We start from the raw sequence: 18499 nt of genomic DNA on the forward strand, positions 1-18499 counted from the left end.
GATGCTGAAGAACTCTAATGAACCATAAAAGGCACATGGAACCTGCCATCATCAGCTTGCTTTTCTCTCTGGGCTTGTGTACATGAATTCACTTTGTAAATGATATGGCCCTACACAAATAAGCGGCATTTCCATCACTGTGATTATTATTGTTTCTTAAATCTCCTGACAATCAGATGGCTCTCTGCCTTGCTCTTCAAGATCAAAAGAATACCAAGAATTAAAGCCAAAACATATACTGAGCTAGTGATGTGTTTACAAAGAAGGGGTCCTTCCAGTAGAAGCAGATACCAACAAAGGCATTTCCTGACCAGTCCTATGAAATCTTCTAAAGCGTGAACTGTTTATTTGTGGACACACTGTTTGCTACCATCCGAACCCAACAGCTGGAGGGAAGAAGCAACAGATGTTCAGTGACTGGCCAATTGCTCTAGGAACTGCCACAGTCCATGGCTTAAAACAATGATTTCTAAATAGAGAAAGATCACAATCAAACGAAAGACAAGATATCCCGACGTGCTCCACTGCAAAAATGTTGTTTGTTAAACATAAAAGGTCATTTGAGGAACAGCCAATGAACAATTAATTAGCAGAGCAAACAATAATATTTTTGAAGGAAGAAGCAACAGAGGACATAACTTTAAATTACTGACTTTTGAATGATTTCTTTTCCCCTACTAAATATAAAAGGTTTTTTTTTTTTTGTGGAAACTATGAGGTCATTGTTTTCCAGTCTTTACTATAGGAAACAGCTGTGGGGACTACACAAACAGAGAACACTGCCCTATTTAGTAGCCCCTCATTGTGACAAGTGTATAGATGGGGACAGGAAAAATCCATCAAGCCACGCACAAATAGAACAAAAGTAGCAGAGTCAAACTAAAAACTTTAAGTCACACAAAGGAAGACGTAAAACAACTAACTCAGGAAAAGCATCTATATGATTACAGCTGTTATCTTGATTTAAGAGATAGTTCCATGTTTAGACTAGATCAGTTCCTTTCTACATGGGTCACCAAAAACTTAAATGATTCACACTGCACAGTACCTGAAAATGGTAACATTCAATAAATATAGCTTTTAATAAAAGTTTTCTTGGGATTCTTAGGTTCAAATACTGTATGGCCCAACCAAAATGAAACTTATCCACCCACCTCCAGAATGGCTTTCCATTTTATTTTTCCAATCGTCAAGAGTGCCATCCCCAAACACCCTGTTTTAAAACCTCTACGCTATTTTCATCTCCTCCTCCTTATCCACTCTTCACACACCCATAAAGCTGCCAAACACTGTCAACACTGCTTCTAACATACATTTTTATAAGCTCAAAAGTCAGAAGAAAGCAGCAAGAGACAAAGAAAAGAAAGTAAGTGAATCCAGCCCAATCCACCATGAGGCATGTGACTGCCCCCCTACAGTATCACCCAAGACTCTGCTTAAGCTTGTGCGATGATACGAAAAATACTATTATGTGAGGCAGCTCATCCTATTTTCAGACAACCTGCTCATAAATCCTGTATACGAGGCCCGCCATTTCCTTTTCTAATTTCTCCTCTCCCCTCTCAAAGCTTAAAGCCCAAGAGTAATCACAGTCCTCAAGTGAGGTCTGACCCAAGCCCACAACAGAACTGGCCCACCACCAGCACATCTACATTTATAACATCAGAGGCTGGGGCTGGCTGCTCTGCAAGCTGTCTTTGGTTGTGCCATGTTCCTCTCAGATTAATCAACACGTTGTGCACCTCCTACAAGCCAGGCACAGAGATTCGATGTTGAATAAGACATAATCACTGCACATGAGGGAGTTGGGGTGAGACGGCAATGGATTTAGGAAACTGAATCATTTTGCCTCTGAGACTGATTTTTATATGTTTTTAAACAGTTCATACAACATGGGGATTATCTGATCCTTGGAAGAATGCACGAAAAAATCCATCCAATCCTGCTACCCTTTGAGGGAACAGGCAGTTCTTTAATAGCTTTCCATTTCTTCCTCAGTTATCAGTCAATTCAGGCTTTCCTACTATAGCATTTTTAGTTGATATTTTGTGGAAAGTTGTTGATTTTATCAGTGACAGGCAGGCATTCAGCAAACGTGGTTACCTGCCCCAAATTAATGCATATATTTAACATTAAAATTCACACAGATTGGCCAGGTGCAGTGGCTCATGCCTATAATCTCAGCACTTTGGGAGGAAGAGATGGGCAAATCACTTCAGCCCAGAAGTTCAAGGCCAGCCTGGGCAACATGGCAAAACACATCTCTACAAAAAAATAACAAAAGTTAGCCAGGCGTGGTGGCATGCACCCGTAGTCCAAGCTACTCGGGAGGCTGAGGTGGAAGGACCACTTGAGCCTGGGAGGTCAAGGCTGCAGTGAGCCAATATCACGCCACTACACTCCGGCCTGGGCAACACAATGAGACCCTGTCTCTCTCTCTCTCTCTCTCACACACACACACACACACACACACACACACACACACACACACACAAATCGAACAGATTACTTTGTTTTTGAAACTTGACAAAATGATTCTAAAATTTAGAGAAACTTTAAGTAGCATGAGAAAGAAGAATAAGCAACAATAACACTAAACAGCACCAGTAAAAGAACTGATGAAACAGAATACAAAATTCAGAAATAAACCATAACTCTAAATACAGAGAAACCTTTTGTAAATAAGCAGGATGATCATAAGGTTGGAGTAACAATGGTAACAACATCAGTTAGCTCTCAGTGAGCCCTGATGGAATGCCAGGCCCCCTGCCAAGTTTTTCTCTCATTTGTTTTCAAAACAGCCTTATGAAACAGATATACTCTTATCTCCACTTTACACATGAGGAAATTAAGCCCAAAGAGTTAAGTGTCAAAGGTCTCGAGGCTAGCAAGTGGTGCAGCCAGGATTTGAACACTAACCACTCACTATACTACACGAGATGGGAAATACCAAACCTTAAAGGAAATCCTCACTGTACACATACACCAAAGTAAACTCCATATTCTAAAGAGGTAAATATTTTAGAACACAGTAGAAACAAAGCTAAAAAAAAAGAAAGAAACAAAGAAAAATTATCCTATATACAAGAATACCATTTTCAGCTATATAGTAACAAAAGCAGTAAGGGAAAAGGTCAGGTTAAAAAATATAAATTAAAACTTTCTGTAATATACAAAAGTACCAAACTAAAAGAGGAATAGAATGAGGGAAATATTTTTATCAAATGTACCAAATGTTTAAAGTTGTTACCTTATAAACACACACACACACACACACACACACACACATATTCTATAGAGAGCTCTTATAAAGTTTAAAAATCAAAAACAGTCTTCAAAATCTAAATAGACATCATAACCAAATGGGATTTATTTCTGGAATGAAAGGACGTTCAACATATGAAAATTGATCGTAACATTAACAAAATAATGAGAAAAAAGCAAACCATGATCATCTCAGTTGATGCAGAAGAAAGCATTTGACAAAATTCAACACTCTTTCATGATTAAAAAAAAAAAAAAACACTCAACAAATTGGGAATAGAAGGAAACTTCCTCAACATGATAGAAGCACCATATAAAAAAGCCCCCAGCTAACATCATACTCAATGGTCAAAGACTAAAAGCTTTTCCTCTAAGCTCAAGAAACAAGACAAGGATGCCTACTTTTACCACTTCTATTCAACATAGTATGAGAAGTTCTAGCCAGAGCAATTAGGCAAGAAAAAGAAACAAAAGCCATTAAAAATGAAAAGGAAAAAGAAAAATGATCTCTTTTCACAAATGACATGATCTTGTATGTAGAAACACCTAAAGATTCCACACCAAAATCTGTTAGCACTAATAAATTCAGCAAATTGCAGGATACAAAATCAACATGCAAAAATCAATTGCACTTTTATATACTAGTAATGAACAATCCAAAAATAAAACAAAATAATTCCATTTACAATAGCATCAACAAGAATAAAATACTTAGGAATAAATTTAACCAAGGAAGGAAAAAAACAGTACACTGAAAACCACAAAACATAGTTGAAAGGAATTAAAGACATAAATAAATGGAAAGACATCCCATCTTCACGGCTTAGAAGACTTAATATTGTTAAGATGACAATATTACCCAAATCAATCTACATATTCAAGGCAATCTCTGTCAAAATCCTAACAGCATCTTTTTGAAGAAATAGAAAAGTCCATCCTAAAATTAATATGGAATAATCTCAAGACACTGAAGCAAAACAATCTCAAAAAAGACAAAATTGAAGGACTCACACTTCCTGATTTCAAAACTTACTACTGTACACAGCCACAGCAATGAGAACAGTGGGGTAAAGATACATAAAGATAACGCCTAATAAAAACAGACATATAAATCAATGGAATAGAACACAGAGTCAAGATATAAACCCTCGCATATATGATCAATTGATTTTCAACAAGGGTACCAAGATCATTCAACAGGGAAAGGACAATTTTGTCAACCAGGGTATAGTCCTGGGAAAACTGGACACCCACATGCAAAAGAATAAAGTTGGACCCTTACCAAAAATTAATACAAAAATTAATTCAAAATGGATCAAAAACCTAAACATAAGAACTAAAACTATAAAACTCTCAGAAGAAAACATAGAGGCTTTATGACACTGGATTTGGCAATGATCTATTGAATATGAACAAAAGCACAGGCAACAAAAGAAAAACTAGAAAAAGTGGATGTCATCAAAATTAAAAACTTGGCTGGGCACGGCGGCTCACACCTGTAATCCCAGCACTCTGGGAGGCCGAGGTGGGTGGATCACCTGAGGTCAGGAGTTCGAGACCAGCCTGGCCAACATGGTGAAACCCCGTCTCTACTAAAAATACAAAAAATTAGTTGGGCATGGTGGTGGGCGCCTGTAATCCCAGTTACCCAGGAGGCTGAGGCAGGAAAATTGCTTGAGCCCGGGAGCCGGAGGCTGCAGTGAGCTAAGATCGTGCCACTGCACTCCAGCCTAGGCAACAAAGCAAGACTTCATCTCAAAAAAAAAAAAAAACTTTTGTGCCTGAAAAGGCACTACCAAGAGAGTGAATGACAGAGTGGAAGGTAATAGCTGCTATTCATATATCTGATAAGAAATTAACACCTAGAATATATAAAGAACTCTTAACAATTCATCACCACCACTAACAAAAAACTAATTCAAAAATTAGCAAAGACCTGAAGAGACATTTCTCCAAAGATATACAAATGACCTATATGCACTTGAAAAGTGCATCATTATTCATTAGGAGAATGTAAATCAAAACCACAATGAGGCCTAGTGTGGTGGCTCATGCCTGTAATCCCGGCACTTTGGGAGGCCAAGGCGGGTGGATCACTTGAGCCCAGGAGTTCAAGACCAGCCTAGGCAACAAGGTAAAACCCCATCTCTACAAAAACACAAAAATTAGCCAGGCATAGTGGCACGCACCTGTAGTCTGAGCTACTCAGGGGAACTGAAGCAGGAGGATCCCTTGATCCCAGGAGGTTGAGGATGCAGTGAGCCATTACTGAACCACTGCACTCCAACCTGAGCGACGGAGCAAGACCCTGTCTCAAACAAACAAACAAAAAAAAAACAATGTGATACCACTTTACACCCACTAGGATGGCTATAATCAAAAACAAATGGAAACTAACAAATGTTGGTGAAGATGCAGAAAAATCAGAACCCTCATCCATTATTGGTGAGAATGTAAAATGGTGCAGTTAGTGGAAGATAGTTTGACAGTCCCTCAAAAAGTTAAACATAGAATTATATGATCTGAAAAAAGTGAAAACAAGAACTCAAACAGATTCAAGAAAACAAGAACTCAAACAAGAACATTTGTAATACTGTTTCATGTTTTATGATTTATATGGTATTATCACATTGCTAAGTGATAATTTAGTTATTCTGTCCTCTTCCTTTGGACGTTTTCCTCCCTACATAATGTAACACATGACATATATATGTGTTTTATATATATATATATACACATATATATAACACATGCGACATAATATAACACATGAGAAATCAAAAAGATGTCCATATGTTTTTGATGTTCTAAGTATATGTCTGGAAATATATCTTAAAGAAACAATCCAACAAAGCAAAAAGCTATTAACACGATTCATGTTCATTACAGTAAAACAAACAAACAAACAAAAGAGTAGGGAGGAAAACATCCAAAGGAAGAGGACAGAATAAGTAAATTATCACTTAGCAATGTGATAATATCATATAAATCATTAAACATTAAACAGTATTACGAATGTTCTTTAGAAACATGTAAAAAATGTTTTACAAGTTGCATTTAAAAATCATAATCCAAAGTGGCCTGACCAGAATAACAACCATATAAAATATCGTAAGTGGACAAGAAGTACAAAAATGTAAATCAATGGCACCTTAGGGCAACGTGTTCCAGAGTAAGAGCACGTATGTCACACTGCCCTAAGTTCAAGTTGAAGCTCCGCCCCTGCAAATGTGTAAAGAACCAAACTAGGTCAAATCAGAATGACAGATTTAGTGCTAGTTTACATCGTTGGTTGGGAAGACATTTTTTTTAAATCTCAGAATTGGAGTGTTATAACAAATAGAAATCTCTAGCCAAAACTCTATCCTAAACTACCAAATATTTCCCCTCATGAATTACCATGGGACCACAAATAAAACATGTCTAAAATAGAATTTATCATCTTTGAAAAGTTCTAAATTGCTTCAGTTTCCCAAATGTAACCAGTTTCAAAGAGGCTAAGATATATACTGTTTGTCCTGAACCAGGTTCTGTCCCTTCCCCTCTCTCATCATCACTCAACCCATCCATGTCCCTAGCCTCTGAGTGACCATTCTTTTAAAAATAAAAGAAAAGACAATCATACCACAAGCTTGTCTAAAATTATTTGGTGCCTACCTCTGCAGAATGCCATTCTGCAACATGGCACCGAAGGACTTCCAGATCCAGCCCTGCTCAAACCATCACTCAGTGGGCCTCCTCCCATCCTACCCTGTACCTTGTACCCTTCTGCTACAACCACCCTAGACCTTGAAATCGTCTAAAGAAGCCATGTTGTTTGAGGTTCCAAACCTTTGCACTTACAGGGTTTGCTGCCCTGCAAAGGACTTTCCCACCTTTCCACTATCCACCTAGAAAATTCCTACCAAATCCTTCAAGACACGGAGCAGGTATTGACTCGCAGGCCCCATTCCTCCCTCAGGTGACCTCACCCCCAGGTTTGCACAGCACTCATCCTATCCTATTGCAATTATTTTTATACCCATTTGTCTTCCCTTCTAAACCCTGAATTCCTTGAGGGCATGGGCCACTTCACTCATCTTCACATCCCCAGTGCCTTCTAATGCAGGACCAGCACAGGAAATGTGCTCAATAAATCTGTAGACTTAATAAATCTATATATCCTGTCTGCAAAATACCAACCTGATTTGTTTCTTAATGGGCATAAATTGATAATTCAGGCTAGGCACGGTGGCTCACGCCTGTAATCCCAACACTTTGGGAGGCCGAGGCGGGTGGACCATCTGAGGTCAGGAGTTCGAGACCACCCTGGCCAACATGGTGAAACCCCATCTCTACTAAGATACAAAAATTAGCTGGGCACAGTGATGCGCACCTGTAATCCCAGCTACTCAGGAGGCTGAGGCAGGAGAATCACTTGAACCCGGAAGGCAGAGGTTGCAGTGAGCCGAGATCACACTAATCACACCACTGCACTGCAGCCTGGGCAACAGAGCAAGACTCTGTCTCGAAATAAAGAATAAAGTAAAATAAACTGATATTTCTGCAGCTCTACGCTGTATTCAGCGCTAAGAGCAGGTAGTCAAACTGTAAAGCAAACCAGGTGTCATGACTCTGCCTTCCTGGTTTTCCTGCTACCTCTCTGACTGCCCCTTAAGAGGTCCTCTCTCTCCTCCTGTCCTCTCATTTTTAGTTTCCCTCAAAGGCTTAGTCATGGGCCTCAGACCTTCTAAATATGCTCCTGGCTTCAATTATCACCTCTATGCAGCTGAATCCAAGTCTATACAGCTAGTCCTAAATTGCACCTGATTTCCAACTGTCTATTAAGGCTTCCTCTCTTAAGTGGGAAGGTCATATCCTATGGCTCCCAACCCCATATATTCAAATTAAATGCACAATCTTTCTGCTCCTCATGCTCCACAAACCACTTCCCTTTCTAAGTGCTCAATTTCTATCAGCTATTAAATTTATATCAAATATCCCTATTATTTCTTTATCACCTTGGCCTGAAATCTCAGTATTCCCTTTACCACTCCACCTCTTGTAGTTTTCTTAATAATGTCCAATGTCCTCCAAAATGTCACTTGGATTCACCTTTCCTCCTCCTTTTCCTCACTTCATTCCTGTGATTGTTTTCTCGCTGTATTTATTTTCTCCTCCATTTGATTCATTTTCACTCACCATCAGACCCATTTTTCTAAAATCGTTTTCATCAAATCAATCTCTCTGCACAACTCAAGAAGGCTCAATTTGCCGGGCGCGGTGGCTCACGCCTGTAATCCCAGCACTTTGGGAGGCCGAGGCGGGCGGATCACGAGGTCAGGAGATCGAGACCATCCTGGCTAACACAGTGAAACCCCGTCTCTACTAAAAAAATACAAAAAATTAGCCGGGCGTGGTGGCGGGCGCCTGTAGTCCCAGCTACGCGGGAGGCTGAGGCAGGAGAATGGCGTGAACCTGGGAGGCGGAGCTTGCAGTGAGCCGAGATCGCGCCACTGCACTCCAGCCTGGGCGACAGAGCGAGACTCCGTCTCAAAAAAAAAAAAAAAAAAAAAAAAAAGAAGGCTCAATTGAATCACTACTGATTGCAGCCTCAAGGCTAAACTGTTGTGACAGACTCTCAAAGCCATCCATAATGTGCCCCCTCTCCTCTCCCCAGTTATCTAAATTTATCTCCCCTTCATTCCAAATCAGTGGTTCTCAATTTTGCTGCCAAGGGACATTTGGCAGTATCTGGAGACATTTTTAATTGCCATGACTTGGAGTAGGGGGGAGTACAACCACATCTAGTGGGTGAAGGCCAGGGATTCTGCTAAACATCCTACAGTGCCAGGACAGCCCCCAACAACAAAGAATTAGCCAGCCCAAAATAGCAACAGTGCCAAGGCCGAGAATCTGCTCCAAATCAAGGCTCTCTGCCCCCAGACCATGCTATATCTATACCTCTGCTCAGAATATTTCCCTAGCAACCTAGAATGTCGTCTCTCTTCCCCTTAACTATCAATGTTTTATTTATCTTCAAATCCCATTCTAAGTCTATAGCCCATGGCTTTAAATACCATCTACTGGTAACGCCTCCAAAATGTTTATCTTATCTTCTGAGTTCCTTACCCAGCTGCCTACTAGACATCTCATGAGTGTACTATTTAACATATCTGAACCTGAATTCCTGACTCCCCCAAAACTGCTTCTCCTCAAATAGGTATACAGCCCCAGCGATCACCCAGTTGCTCAGGAAAACAGGTGGGAGTTATTCTGGATGCTCTCCTCAACGTTCTCTGCTCCAGTGTCTTGCCACAAATCAATCCATTAGCAAGTTCTGTCAAGAGTCTACCTCCAGACACATCTTAAATCCATCCACTTCTCCACCTCCCTCCACCATCCCTTTTACCCAGTCCATCACAAAAGCCTCCTGACTGGTCTCTGCCTCCATTCTACTCACTATTCAGAGCCCAGAATGACCACTTCACATTTTCACAAGATCATACCAGGACTCTGTTTAAAGCCTATAACAGCCCCCCTGACTCTTGGAATAAAATCTAAACCCCTTACCTTGGTCTGTAAGGCACTACAGCTACACAAGGCAGACTCGGCCTCTGCCTACCCGGCCCCTGCCTCTCCACCTCCTCCATCCCGCTCTCCTCCTGGCTCTCTCTAGCTGCAAACAAGATCTGTCAGACTTTCAAGTGTACCCTCAGCTCTTTCCAACTATAGCGCCTTCTGCACTTTATTCTTCCTGCCTGGTCACACCCATTATTCCCTCTCATACACCTATCTATTTCTCTTTAGCACTTATACAATAATTTTTTTTTTTTTTTTTTTGGACACAGGGTCTCACTCTGTAGCCCAGGCCAGAGGGCAGTGGCACAATCTCAGCTCACCACAGCCTTGACCTCTTGGCTCAGGTGATCTTCCCACCTCAGCCTCCGAAGTAGCTGGAACCACAGGTGTGTGCCACCACGCCCGGCTAATTTTTGTACTTTTTGGAGAGACAGGGTTTCGCCTGTTGCCCAGGCTGGTCTTGAACTCCTGAGCTCAAGCTATCTGCCTACCACGGCCTCCCAAAGTGCTGGGATTACAGGCGCATGCCACCATGTCTGGCCTACTGTAATTTTTAATTTCATATTTACCAGTGTTTATTGAATAATATCTGCCTCCTCTGTGGCAATAAAAGTTCCATAAAGGAAGGGACCACATGGCCTTTTACAATTTTTTTACCATTATCATATCACTTTGTTTTCCACTATATAACAAATGACTTGTACAATATGTGGCATGGAGTTAGAAAATCAAATTTGTAGATGCTTAATTGCTGACAACAAATAAAAGGATGAATAAATGAAATCTTTCTACTTACACTTTCGTACACAATGATCTCACCTCTCTCTGAGCTCCCAGTGAACTTTCCTCATCAGTACAACTTAAAACAGCTTCTCTATAAGCAGCTAAGTTCTCTGACAGCAAGAACCTAGTCCTATAACCTTTGTACTTAATCCTGTATTCCCAGCCCCTTACCTAAACTAACAATAACTGTGCAGCAAATGTGATACAGGTCCAAAATATGGAGTTCATAATTACCCCATGTATTTTTATTCCTCAATTAGTCCTCAGGGAAAATTTATTTTAATTCTTACACTTCACTTTTACCAAACTTGGTAAGATGTGGCAAACATCAGCTCAAAGCTTACTGGAGAGAGATCCACATGTGTTGATATACGTGTTGAAACAGTCTGAAAGGAATGTGTTTTAAGAAAGACTTCCAAAAACACCTAAGCCTGAGGAGCAATGGCACAAATGTGAAGCTAGCTGCAGATGACCTTATTTTCACTCCAATTCAGCACCACAGTCTCAGAGGAAAAAATGTTACACGTTTCAGCACGTCCCCTCTGCCCATGTATGTGTTCTGTTGAGACCTGTCGTTTCATTGCTTCTACTGATAAGGCCACCCAGGCCCAGGACGCAGTTTGTGCACCAGCAGTGCAGGGGTACACAGAGTTCACAGTCAGTGGAAGTCAGAATTCTGGTTCTGCTCCCTCAACCTCTAGCTAGTGGGTGAACTCAGTTCCCTCATCCTGAAAGGCTAGGGACTACTCACACCACATCCAAGTCTCCTTCCAAGTCTAAAACTTCATGATTCTATCAACTTTCTCCCTCAGAGATGTGGAGCTTTGCTAAAACTCAAGAGATGGCATTTGATGGACCAGAGAACTGACCAGGAAGGGATGTACTTTTTATTTTATACTCTGTCACAAAGCTAAATGTGACCTACACAATTTCATTTTTTCCAAGGGACACCCTGAAGTCAGCGTGCTTTGTGGAAAACACTGAAATATCAGTATACTAAAGAGCTCGACACAAACCAGAAAAAAACTGTGTACCATGGGTTTGCAGCATAGCACCAGAACCCCCAGCATGAGTGCATGGAAAAGCAGGCTGGGAAACTCAGCAAGTGTGAGCCTCTGATTGCCAGGTTGTTCACCACTAGCCTCTTATACAAGTTTATTCCTTTTGTGACTTGAGAATTCTCACTAATAAATAAGCACCACAAGGCACCAAAGTTCAAGGGAAAAAAAAATGGGAGAGAGAATTCTATTCATCAATTACCATTTGTTTCACTGCAAATCTGGAAGGAGTCCCCACAATTCTTTTATCAATAGATCACTCTGTGCTAGCTGTTCTTTGCCAGCACAATTTAAAAACTGCTGCCATAAAATTTATCTTTCTTGCTTGAAAGATGACCATCCATCTTTTTACTTGTTGCAAAACGGCTCTGAGCTCTAAAACTCAGAAAGCATTTGTAAGAATCTGGGGCACCCATGCTCCTATGAAAGCAATAAGCTGATTCCCTTTAAAATGGCATATTAATGTATTCAAAGTGATTTATTTACTCTCACTATTTTACTAGGAAAGTGATGCAAGGGTCCTGCCAGTGAAGCCCAAGTTTTGCCCTAGTGCTGCTGCAAACACATATACACACTCAGAGACAGAGAAGGAGAAAGAGAGAGGGAGAGGTTGGGGGGGAGAGAGAGAGAGAGAGCAAGAGATAACAAGGTAACCATTTTAAAGGCTGGGGAAGTAAAAGGAAACTTGCGCTGAGTCTCCGAACTTTCCTCCAAACAGTTTCTCAGCCTCAGCACTATTGACACTTTGGGGTGAAAATCCTTTATTAAGGGGGGCTGTCCTGCACATTGTGTGACATTTAGCAGCATCCCTGGAATCTACCACCACATGCCAGTAGCACCCTGATCCCAGCTGTGACAACCAAGTAGGGTTCTAGACATCGACAAATGTCCCAGGGGGTGGGAGCAGGGTGGGGTGAGGACAGGCAAAAGTGCCTGTGTTGAAAACCAGTGCTCTAAGAGTAGGAAACAAACAAACAAACAAAAAATCTGTGTAAAAAGAGAAAGGATAAAGGTCATGGCTAGTGACATTTTTTACAGCATATCAAGGCTGAGCTAGTCAACTCATTTCATCCTGGGAAATGAAAACCCAACTTTAACAACCATCTAGCCCATCCAAAACCAAAAACCATCTACTTGGCAAGCTCCTAAAACTCAAATCAATGTGGTTAAAAAGGAAGAAAGAACTCTAATTGAAAAACTTACAAAGAAAAGCATTAGTAACTTAAAGTTTTAAGATAATAAAAGCACAAAGACATAGTAAGTGCTTTTCTAACCTCAAGGTAAACTATCTCAAGATGCCAAATTGGTTTTATCTCCTCTGCCAACTTCAACTAGGTGGTGGTGGCTGCCTGGAGCCCTTCTAGAACTGAGCAGGATTCTAAGGCTGAATGTGAGCGATCTGAAAGTGAAGAATATCTGAATGAAATAACGATGTCCACCCCAAGCAGGCGAAGCACAGTGAGGTATGCCTCAGGTCCATCTTCTGGTGTTTAACTTTTTTTTTTTTCCTTTTTTTGAGGCAGAGTCTCACTCTGTCACCCAGGCTGGAGCACAGTGACATGATCTCTGCTCACTGCAACCTCCACCTCCTGGGTTCAAGAGATTCTCGTGCCTCAGCCTCCCGAGTAGCTGGGATTACAGGTGTGTGCCACCACGCTCGGCTACTTTTTGTATTTTTTTAGTAGAGATAGGGTTTCACCATGTTGTCCAGGCTGGTCTGGAACTCTTGGTCTCAAGTGATCCACCCACCTTGGCCCCCCAAAGTGCTGGGATTACAGACATGAGCCACTGCGTCCTGCCTTAGCATTCAACTTTCTTTATATTCAAAATAATACCCATCAAATTTAGCTAAAATAAAACCTTTTTTTAAAAAGTAATCAATTTGCCAGAGTTACCTAACCGGGGGAATAAAAAGGGGAAAAGAATCTAATTATATCACTTCCTTGCTTAAAAATCACCTCTGGATTTTCAACTTGCAGAGGATGAAATCCAAACCAGCATAGCTCACGAAGCCCTTCACAGTGCGTTTCCAACACTCTTCTCCCAGGCTTCCTGCACCCCCACTGCTCTCTACGGTGCAGCCAGCCACTAAATGTCTATTTCCCAAAACCACACACCCTTTCATGCGACTCCACCACTTCCTTGCCCCGCAAATTTCTATTCATCTTTCAGAACACTGCTCAGGAGCCACCTTTTTGGTAATGCTTTCCTTGTTCCTTGATGCCTGCTATACACAGGATGGTCCTTGAGCCAAAAGCACTGGCATCACCAGGGAGCTTGTTAGAAATGCAGAATCTTGGGCACCACTCCAGCTCTACCGAATCTCAATTTCCTTTGTAGCAAGATCCCCAGGTGAATTATGTGCACACTGACGCGTGAGAAGCGCTGTCTCAGGGAACTTCCTAGATCCTACTCGACTCAGCTCTTCATAGCTCCCTGGGAGGTAAACCCCTCCTTTACTCATCTCCTCTATGAAGACAGGAAAACCCAAATACCCACCCTCCAGCCTCCGTGACAGCCAACTGACATGGTTATAGCCAAGGAAATATCAGCAGAAGCCTGCTGAGGGGGCTTCTGGAAGAATTTTTATTTCCCTAATGACTTCCTGCCGTCCTGGGTAGAATGCCGGGTGGTGTGGCTGCCATCATTGGACAACCATGAGGTGACAAACATAAGAACAAAAAGCCAATGATAGCTAAAAAGACAACCGGTGGAAATACAGAAATGGTCTGGATCCTTGTTGCGCCCAACGAGCCACTGAACCATAGAACCATCCACCTCCGGAATCACTGTGTGTGCCAATTGCCAATTGCAACGGTTTTTATTGCTTAAGGCACTATCATTAGGGATTTTCCTTTCTTGGGCTGAAGGCATTCCTAACTGATTAAGGAAGCCTTCAATAAATGGGAGGTGAATGAATGAATGTAGAGTGAAACCTACTAAAGGTTCAGGAGATTACTTTTAAAAAGCCAGGCCTCTAAGAATCTGTTCATGTCTGCCAAAGCATGCCTATAAATCAGTCTCTGTACTTCTAGAATTATTGACCCATTTCTGTTCACAGCTTAATGGATAAAAAAGTGAACACAAACTCATAAAAAGCAATGGAAATGTTCACATACAAAGATGCTGTAGAAACTGATTTTCACATTTTGGAAAAGAGGAGAAAACCAAACTTAAATACCAGGCTCTGACCTCGAAAAGTTTACAAATGCTGTGGCTACTTACAGGCAATTGTAAGCAAAGAGGGGCGGGGTGGGGTGAGGGGCGGGGGGTGGACCTACAGTAGTCAGTTCTCCTGATCATTCTCCCTTTCTAATTTTGAGATCTCAGCTGGGCACGGTGGCTCACGCCTGTAATCTCAGCACTTGGGGAGGCCGAGGCAGGTGGATCAAAAATTAACTGGGCATGTAGCGGGCGCCTGTAGTCCCAGCTACTTGGGAGGCTGAGACAGGAGAATTGCTTGATTGAACACAGGAGGCAGAGGTTGCAGTGGGCCGAGATCAGGCCACTGCCCTCCAGCCTGGGCGACAGACTGAGACTCCATCTCAAAAATAATAATAATAATAATAATAATAATTTTGAGATCTCTGACATAGATCTCATTTTTTTCCAGTCCCTATCTCAGTCAAGTACTTCCATTCAAATTGCCAAGATCAAACAGCAACGATTTTTTTCCAAGAAAAACAGCGTTGAGCAGCATAAAATATAAGTAAAAAGTATTAAACGGGGAGAGATGCACACTGGCCATGTAGTTCGTCAGCAAGAAAGCAGGACCTTAACAAGTGCAGATCCTCAGCTAGATGACCTTTTCATATTTTAACAAAATCATCTCCTTTCACTTAAATGTTGTTATAAAGAAGCTTTATAGCACCAATGGGAAACCAGTACCTTTTGCCATGAATTGAAGACAAATGGAAACCCAATAAAAACATAACCTTATTAAATTCTAGCTACTGTTACCTGCCAACGCTTCTAGACTTGAAGCTTGTTCTCTCTGTTTAAAAAAAAAAAAAAAAAATGGGTGGGGGATGAACAAGAGGTGTTAAAAACAGGCTAACATCAAGCTGAGACTTCGTCCTGGGCAAGATTAGGATAGGAAAAAAAAAAAAAAGGAATTAACCTTCTCCCTGTGCGACTTCACGCTGTTTTCGTTTTGTTTTGTTTTGTTTTGTTTTTAGAGATAGAGTTTCCTGTTGCCCAGGCTGGAGTGCAACGGCACGATCTCGGCTCACTGCAACCTCCGCCTCCCAGGTTCAAGCAATTCTCCTGCCTCAGCCTCCTGAGTAGCCAGGGTAACAGGCATGAACACCACGCCCGTCTAATTTTGTATTTTTAGTAGAGATGGGGTTTCTCCATGTTGGTCAGGCTGGTCTCGAACCCCTGGACCTCAGGTGATCCACCCGCCTTGGCCTCCCAAAGTGCTAGGATTACAGGCATGAGCCACTGCGCCCCGCCCGATTCCATGCTGTTTAATACCATATTCATGTCCCACCTAAAAGTATCCCTTACACAATCTCACATCATGTTCCCCTTCTGCTTAGAGTAGCCGCCCAATTTCTTAGTGCATCCTAAATGGTCCCATACCATCCGGTCCCAGCCCACCACTCGGCTCTCAAATCTCACCCTCTCACTACACTTGCAGCCCCACCAGCAAACAGCAAAGGAGGGCTTGGCCAAGGGCCATACATACCCCCAGGGATGTATAGCTCACCCCTGTAATCCCAGCACTTTGGGAGGCCAAAGCGGGGAGGGTGGCTTGAGGACAAGAGTTCAAGACCAGTCTGGGCAACACAGCAAAACCCCCATCTCTACAAAAGTGTTTTAAAAATAAAAAATAGTTGGTATGGTGGTGTGTGTCTGTAGTCCCAGCTATTAAATACTCTGGAAGCTGAGGCGGGAGGATTGCTTGAGCCCAGGAGTTTGAGGCTATGTGAGCACTGCACTCCAGCCTGGGCAACAGAGCAAGACCCTGTCTCTAAAAATAAAATAAAAATAAAAAGTAGCCTGTCAGCACATCAATCACATCAGCAGGTTTTTCTTTCTTCAAACCACTATCTGATATTATCTCGTTAACTTCTTCAAGTCTTTAATAACAAAAATAATAGCAGCAAATACACATGATATTTAAGTATTTTACTTACCAGGTTGAACCCTATAAAAGTGCCAATCTGTAAATAAAAAACGGTTAAATATGGGTAATTCCACAGTGTTCGATTTAATATATCAACTTGTTTGCAGCTCACAACCACCTTATAAAGTAGGTCCCAGATGAAGAAACTGTAAGCACAGAGAGGCTGCTTAACTTACCCGAGGTCACATTGCTAGTAAGCGGCAGAACCAGGATTTGAACCCATGCTCAACACTCCCACCCCACAAAAATGCAAGTTCCATGAAGGCGGACAGTCTTGTTCACTGCAACTTCACCCCCACTGCCTATTATCACAGAGTATGGGCACGTATGTAGTAAGTTCTCAATAAATACATGTTTGAGTGAGTGAATGAGTGAGTGAGTGAGTGAGTGAATAAATGAATCTCCTTAAAATTACTGGTCGATTGCCCAGACCACTCGGAGCAACCAATGCAGAAGCCTGCCGGGCCAAGAGGAACCGAGGGAAGGAAGACCCGGGCGGGCAGGTGCCCCAGGGGCTCCGGGTGCAGTGGGGGCGCGGCAGCGCGCGGGCTCACCTTGAAGTCGCGGCTGTGCTGCGGGGTGTACTCCAGGGTCCAGAGGGCCCGCACCAGGTGCGCCAGCTGCTCAGTGACCTCGCCCTGGCCCTGCGCGCCGCGGCCCGCAGGCTGCTCCGGGTCAGGCGAGGGCTCGGACCGCCCCGCCCGGTACTGGCCCAGCGCCAGGTACTCGGCGAAGAGCTCGGTGTTGCTGAGGCACTGCAGCGTGGCGTTCATGAAGCACGTGTTGCCGTGGTTGCGGAGCCCCGCCACGCCGGGCACCGGCTCGGCGGCGCAAGCGGGCGGCGCGGGAGAGGCCGGCGGCGGGGGGCACGGCGGCGGCGTGGGCGCGGCGGCCGGCCCGGGCGGGAAACAGCTGCGGAGGCCGCCGCGGTCTGGGGCGGCGCCCTCAGAGCTAAGGTGCGAGAGCGTGGACAGCGTCTTGAGAACGCGGCTCATGAAGCTGCCCACCGAGCGTGCAGAGGAGGGCGAGGAGGGCGAGGAGGGCGAGGAGGGCGCGGCCGGCCCGGACGCCCCGGGGCCCCCCGCGCCGCCGCCGCCAGCGCGGCCGCTCCGAAACAGCCGCTTGCTGAAGGAGCGCTTCTCCTTCCCGCTCGCCGCCGCCGGCGGCCCGGACCCAGGCGCCGTTACCTTGGACATGGCGGCGGCCGCAGACACTCATCACCGCGCCCGCCCGCCCGGCCCGCGGCCCCGCCACGGCCGCCGCCGCATCCCACAGCGCCGCGCCTCACCGGGCCCGGGGGCTCGACGCCCCACACACCTCAAAGCGCAGCCGAGCCAGCGAGCGAGCGGCGGCCGGCGGGGCCAGCGGGCGCGCGCGCGGTCCGCCCAGCTGGGCCGCTCACGTGACGCGCCTCCCGGCGCCGCCCGCCCGGCGCTGAAGCCGCCTCGGCCGCCATATTCACTGTGGGACGGTAGCTGCCTCTCCAGCCGGACGCGATGCCTGGAGGCTGCGGGCGCGGTCCTGCTGCGTGAAGCCCGAGGGAGGCCATGTCTAGTGTGGGCGCCGTCCCGGCTTGGAGGAAAAGGCTGGGCTCCCGTTGGATGGCGGATCCCCGGGGTGGGTCTCTGTCTTTGCTGGTCAGATGGCAGAGGCGGGAACGTGCAGGAATCAGGATGCTGTCAGTTACCAGATCGTGCAAGAG

At 43.9% G+C, this 18499-nt stretch overlaps 1 protein-coding gene across 1 annotated transcript in view; it reads right to left on the bottom strand.

Annotated features, from left to right (window-relative positions):
- The window catches only part of USP31 (ubiquitin specific peptidase 31), an 88420-nt gene extending 70245 nt beyond the window's left edge, over window positions 1-18175 (bottom strand). Inside the window, exon 1 of the mRNA XM_019012721.4 lies at window positions 17352-18175. Within this exon, the coding sequence (XP_018868266.4) occupies window positions 17352-17993 (642 nt within the window). The 5' untranslated portion in view covers window positions 17994-18175. The remainder of the gene's footprint in view (window positions 1-17351) is intronic.
- Between the last annotated feature and the right edge of the window lie 324 nt (window positions 18176-18499).

Source organism: Gorilla gorilla, chromosome 18, assembly GCF_029281585.2.
Source record: "Gorilla gorilla gorilla isolate KB3781 chromosome 18, NHGRI_mGorGor1-v2.1_pri, whole genome shotgun sequence".
Lineage (NCBI taxonomy): Eukaryota > Metazoa > Chordata > Mammalia > Primates > Hominidae > Gorilla > Gorilla gorilla.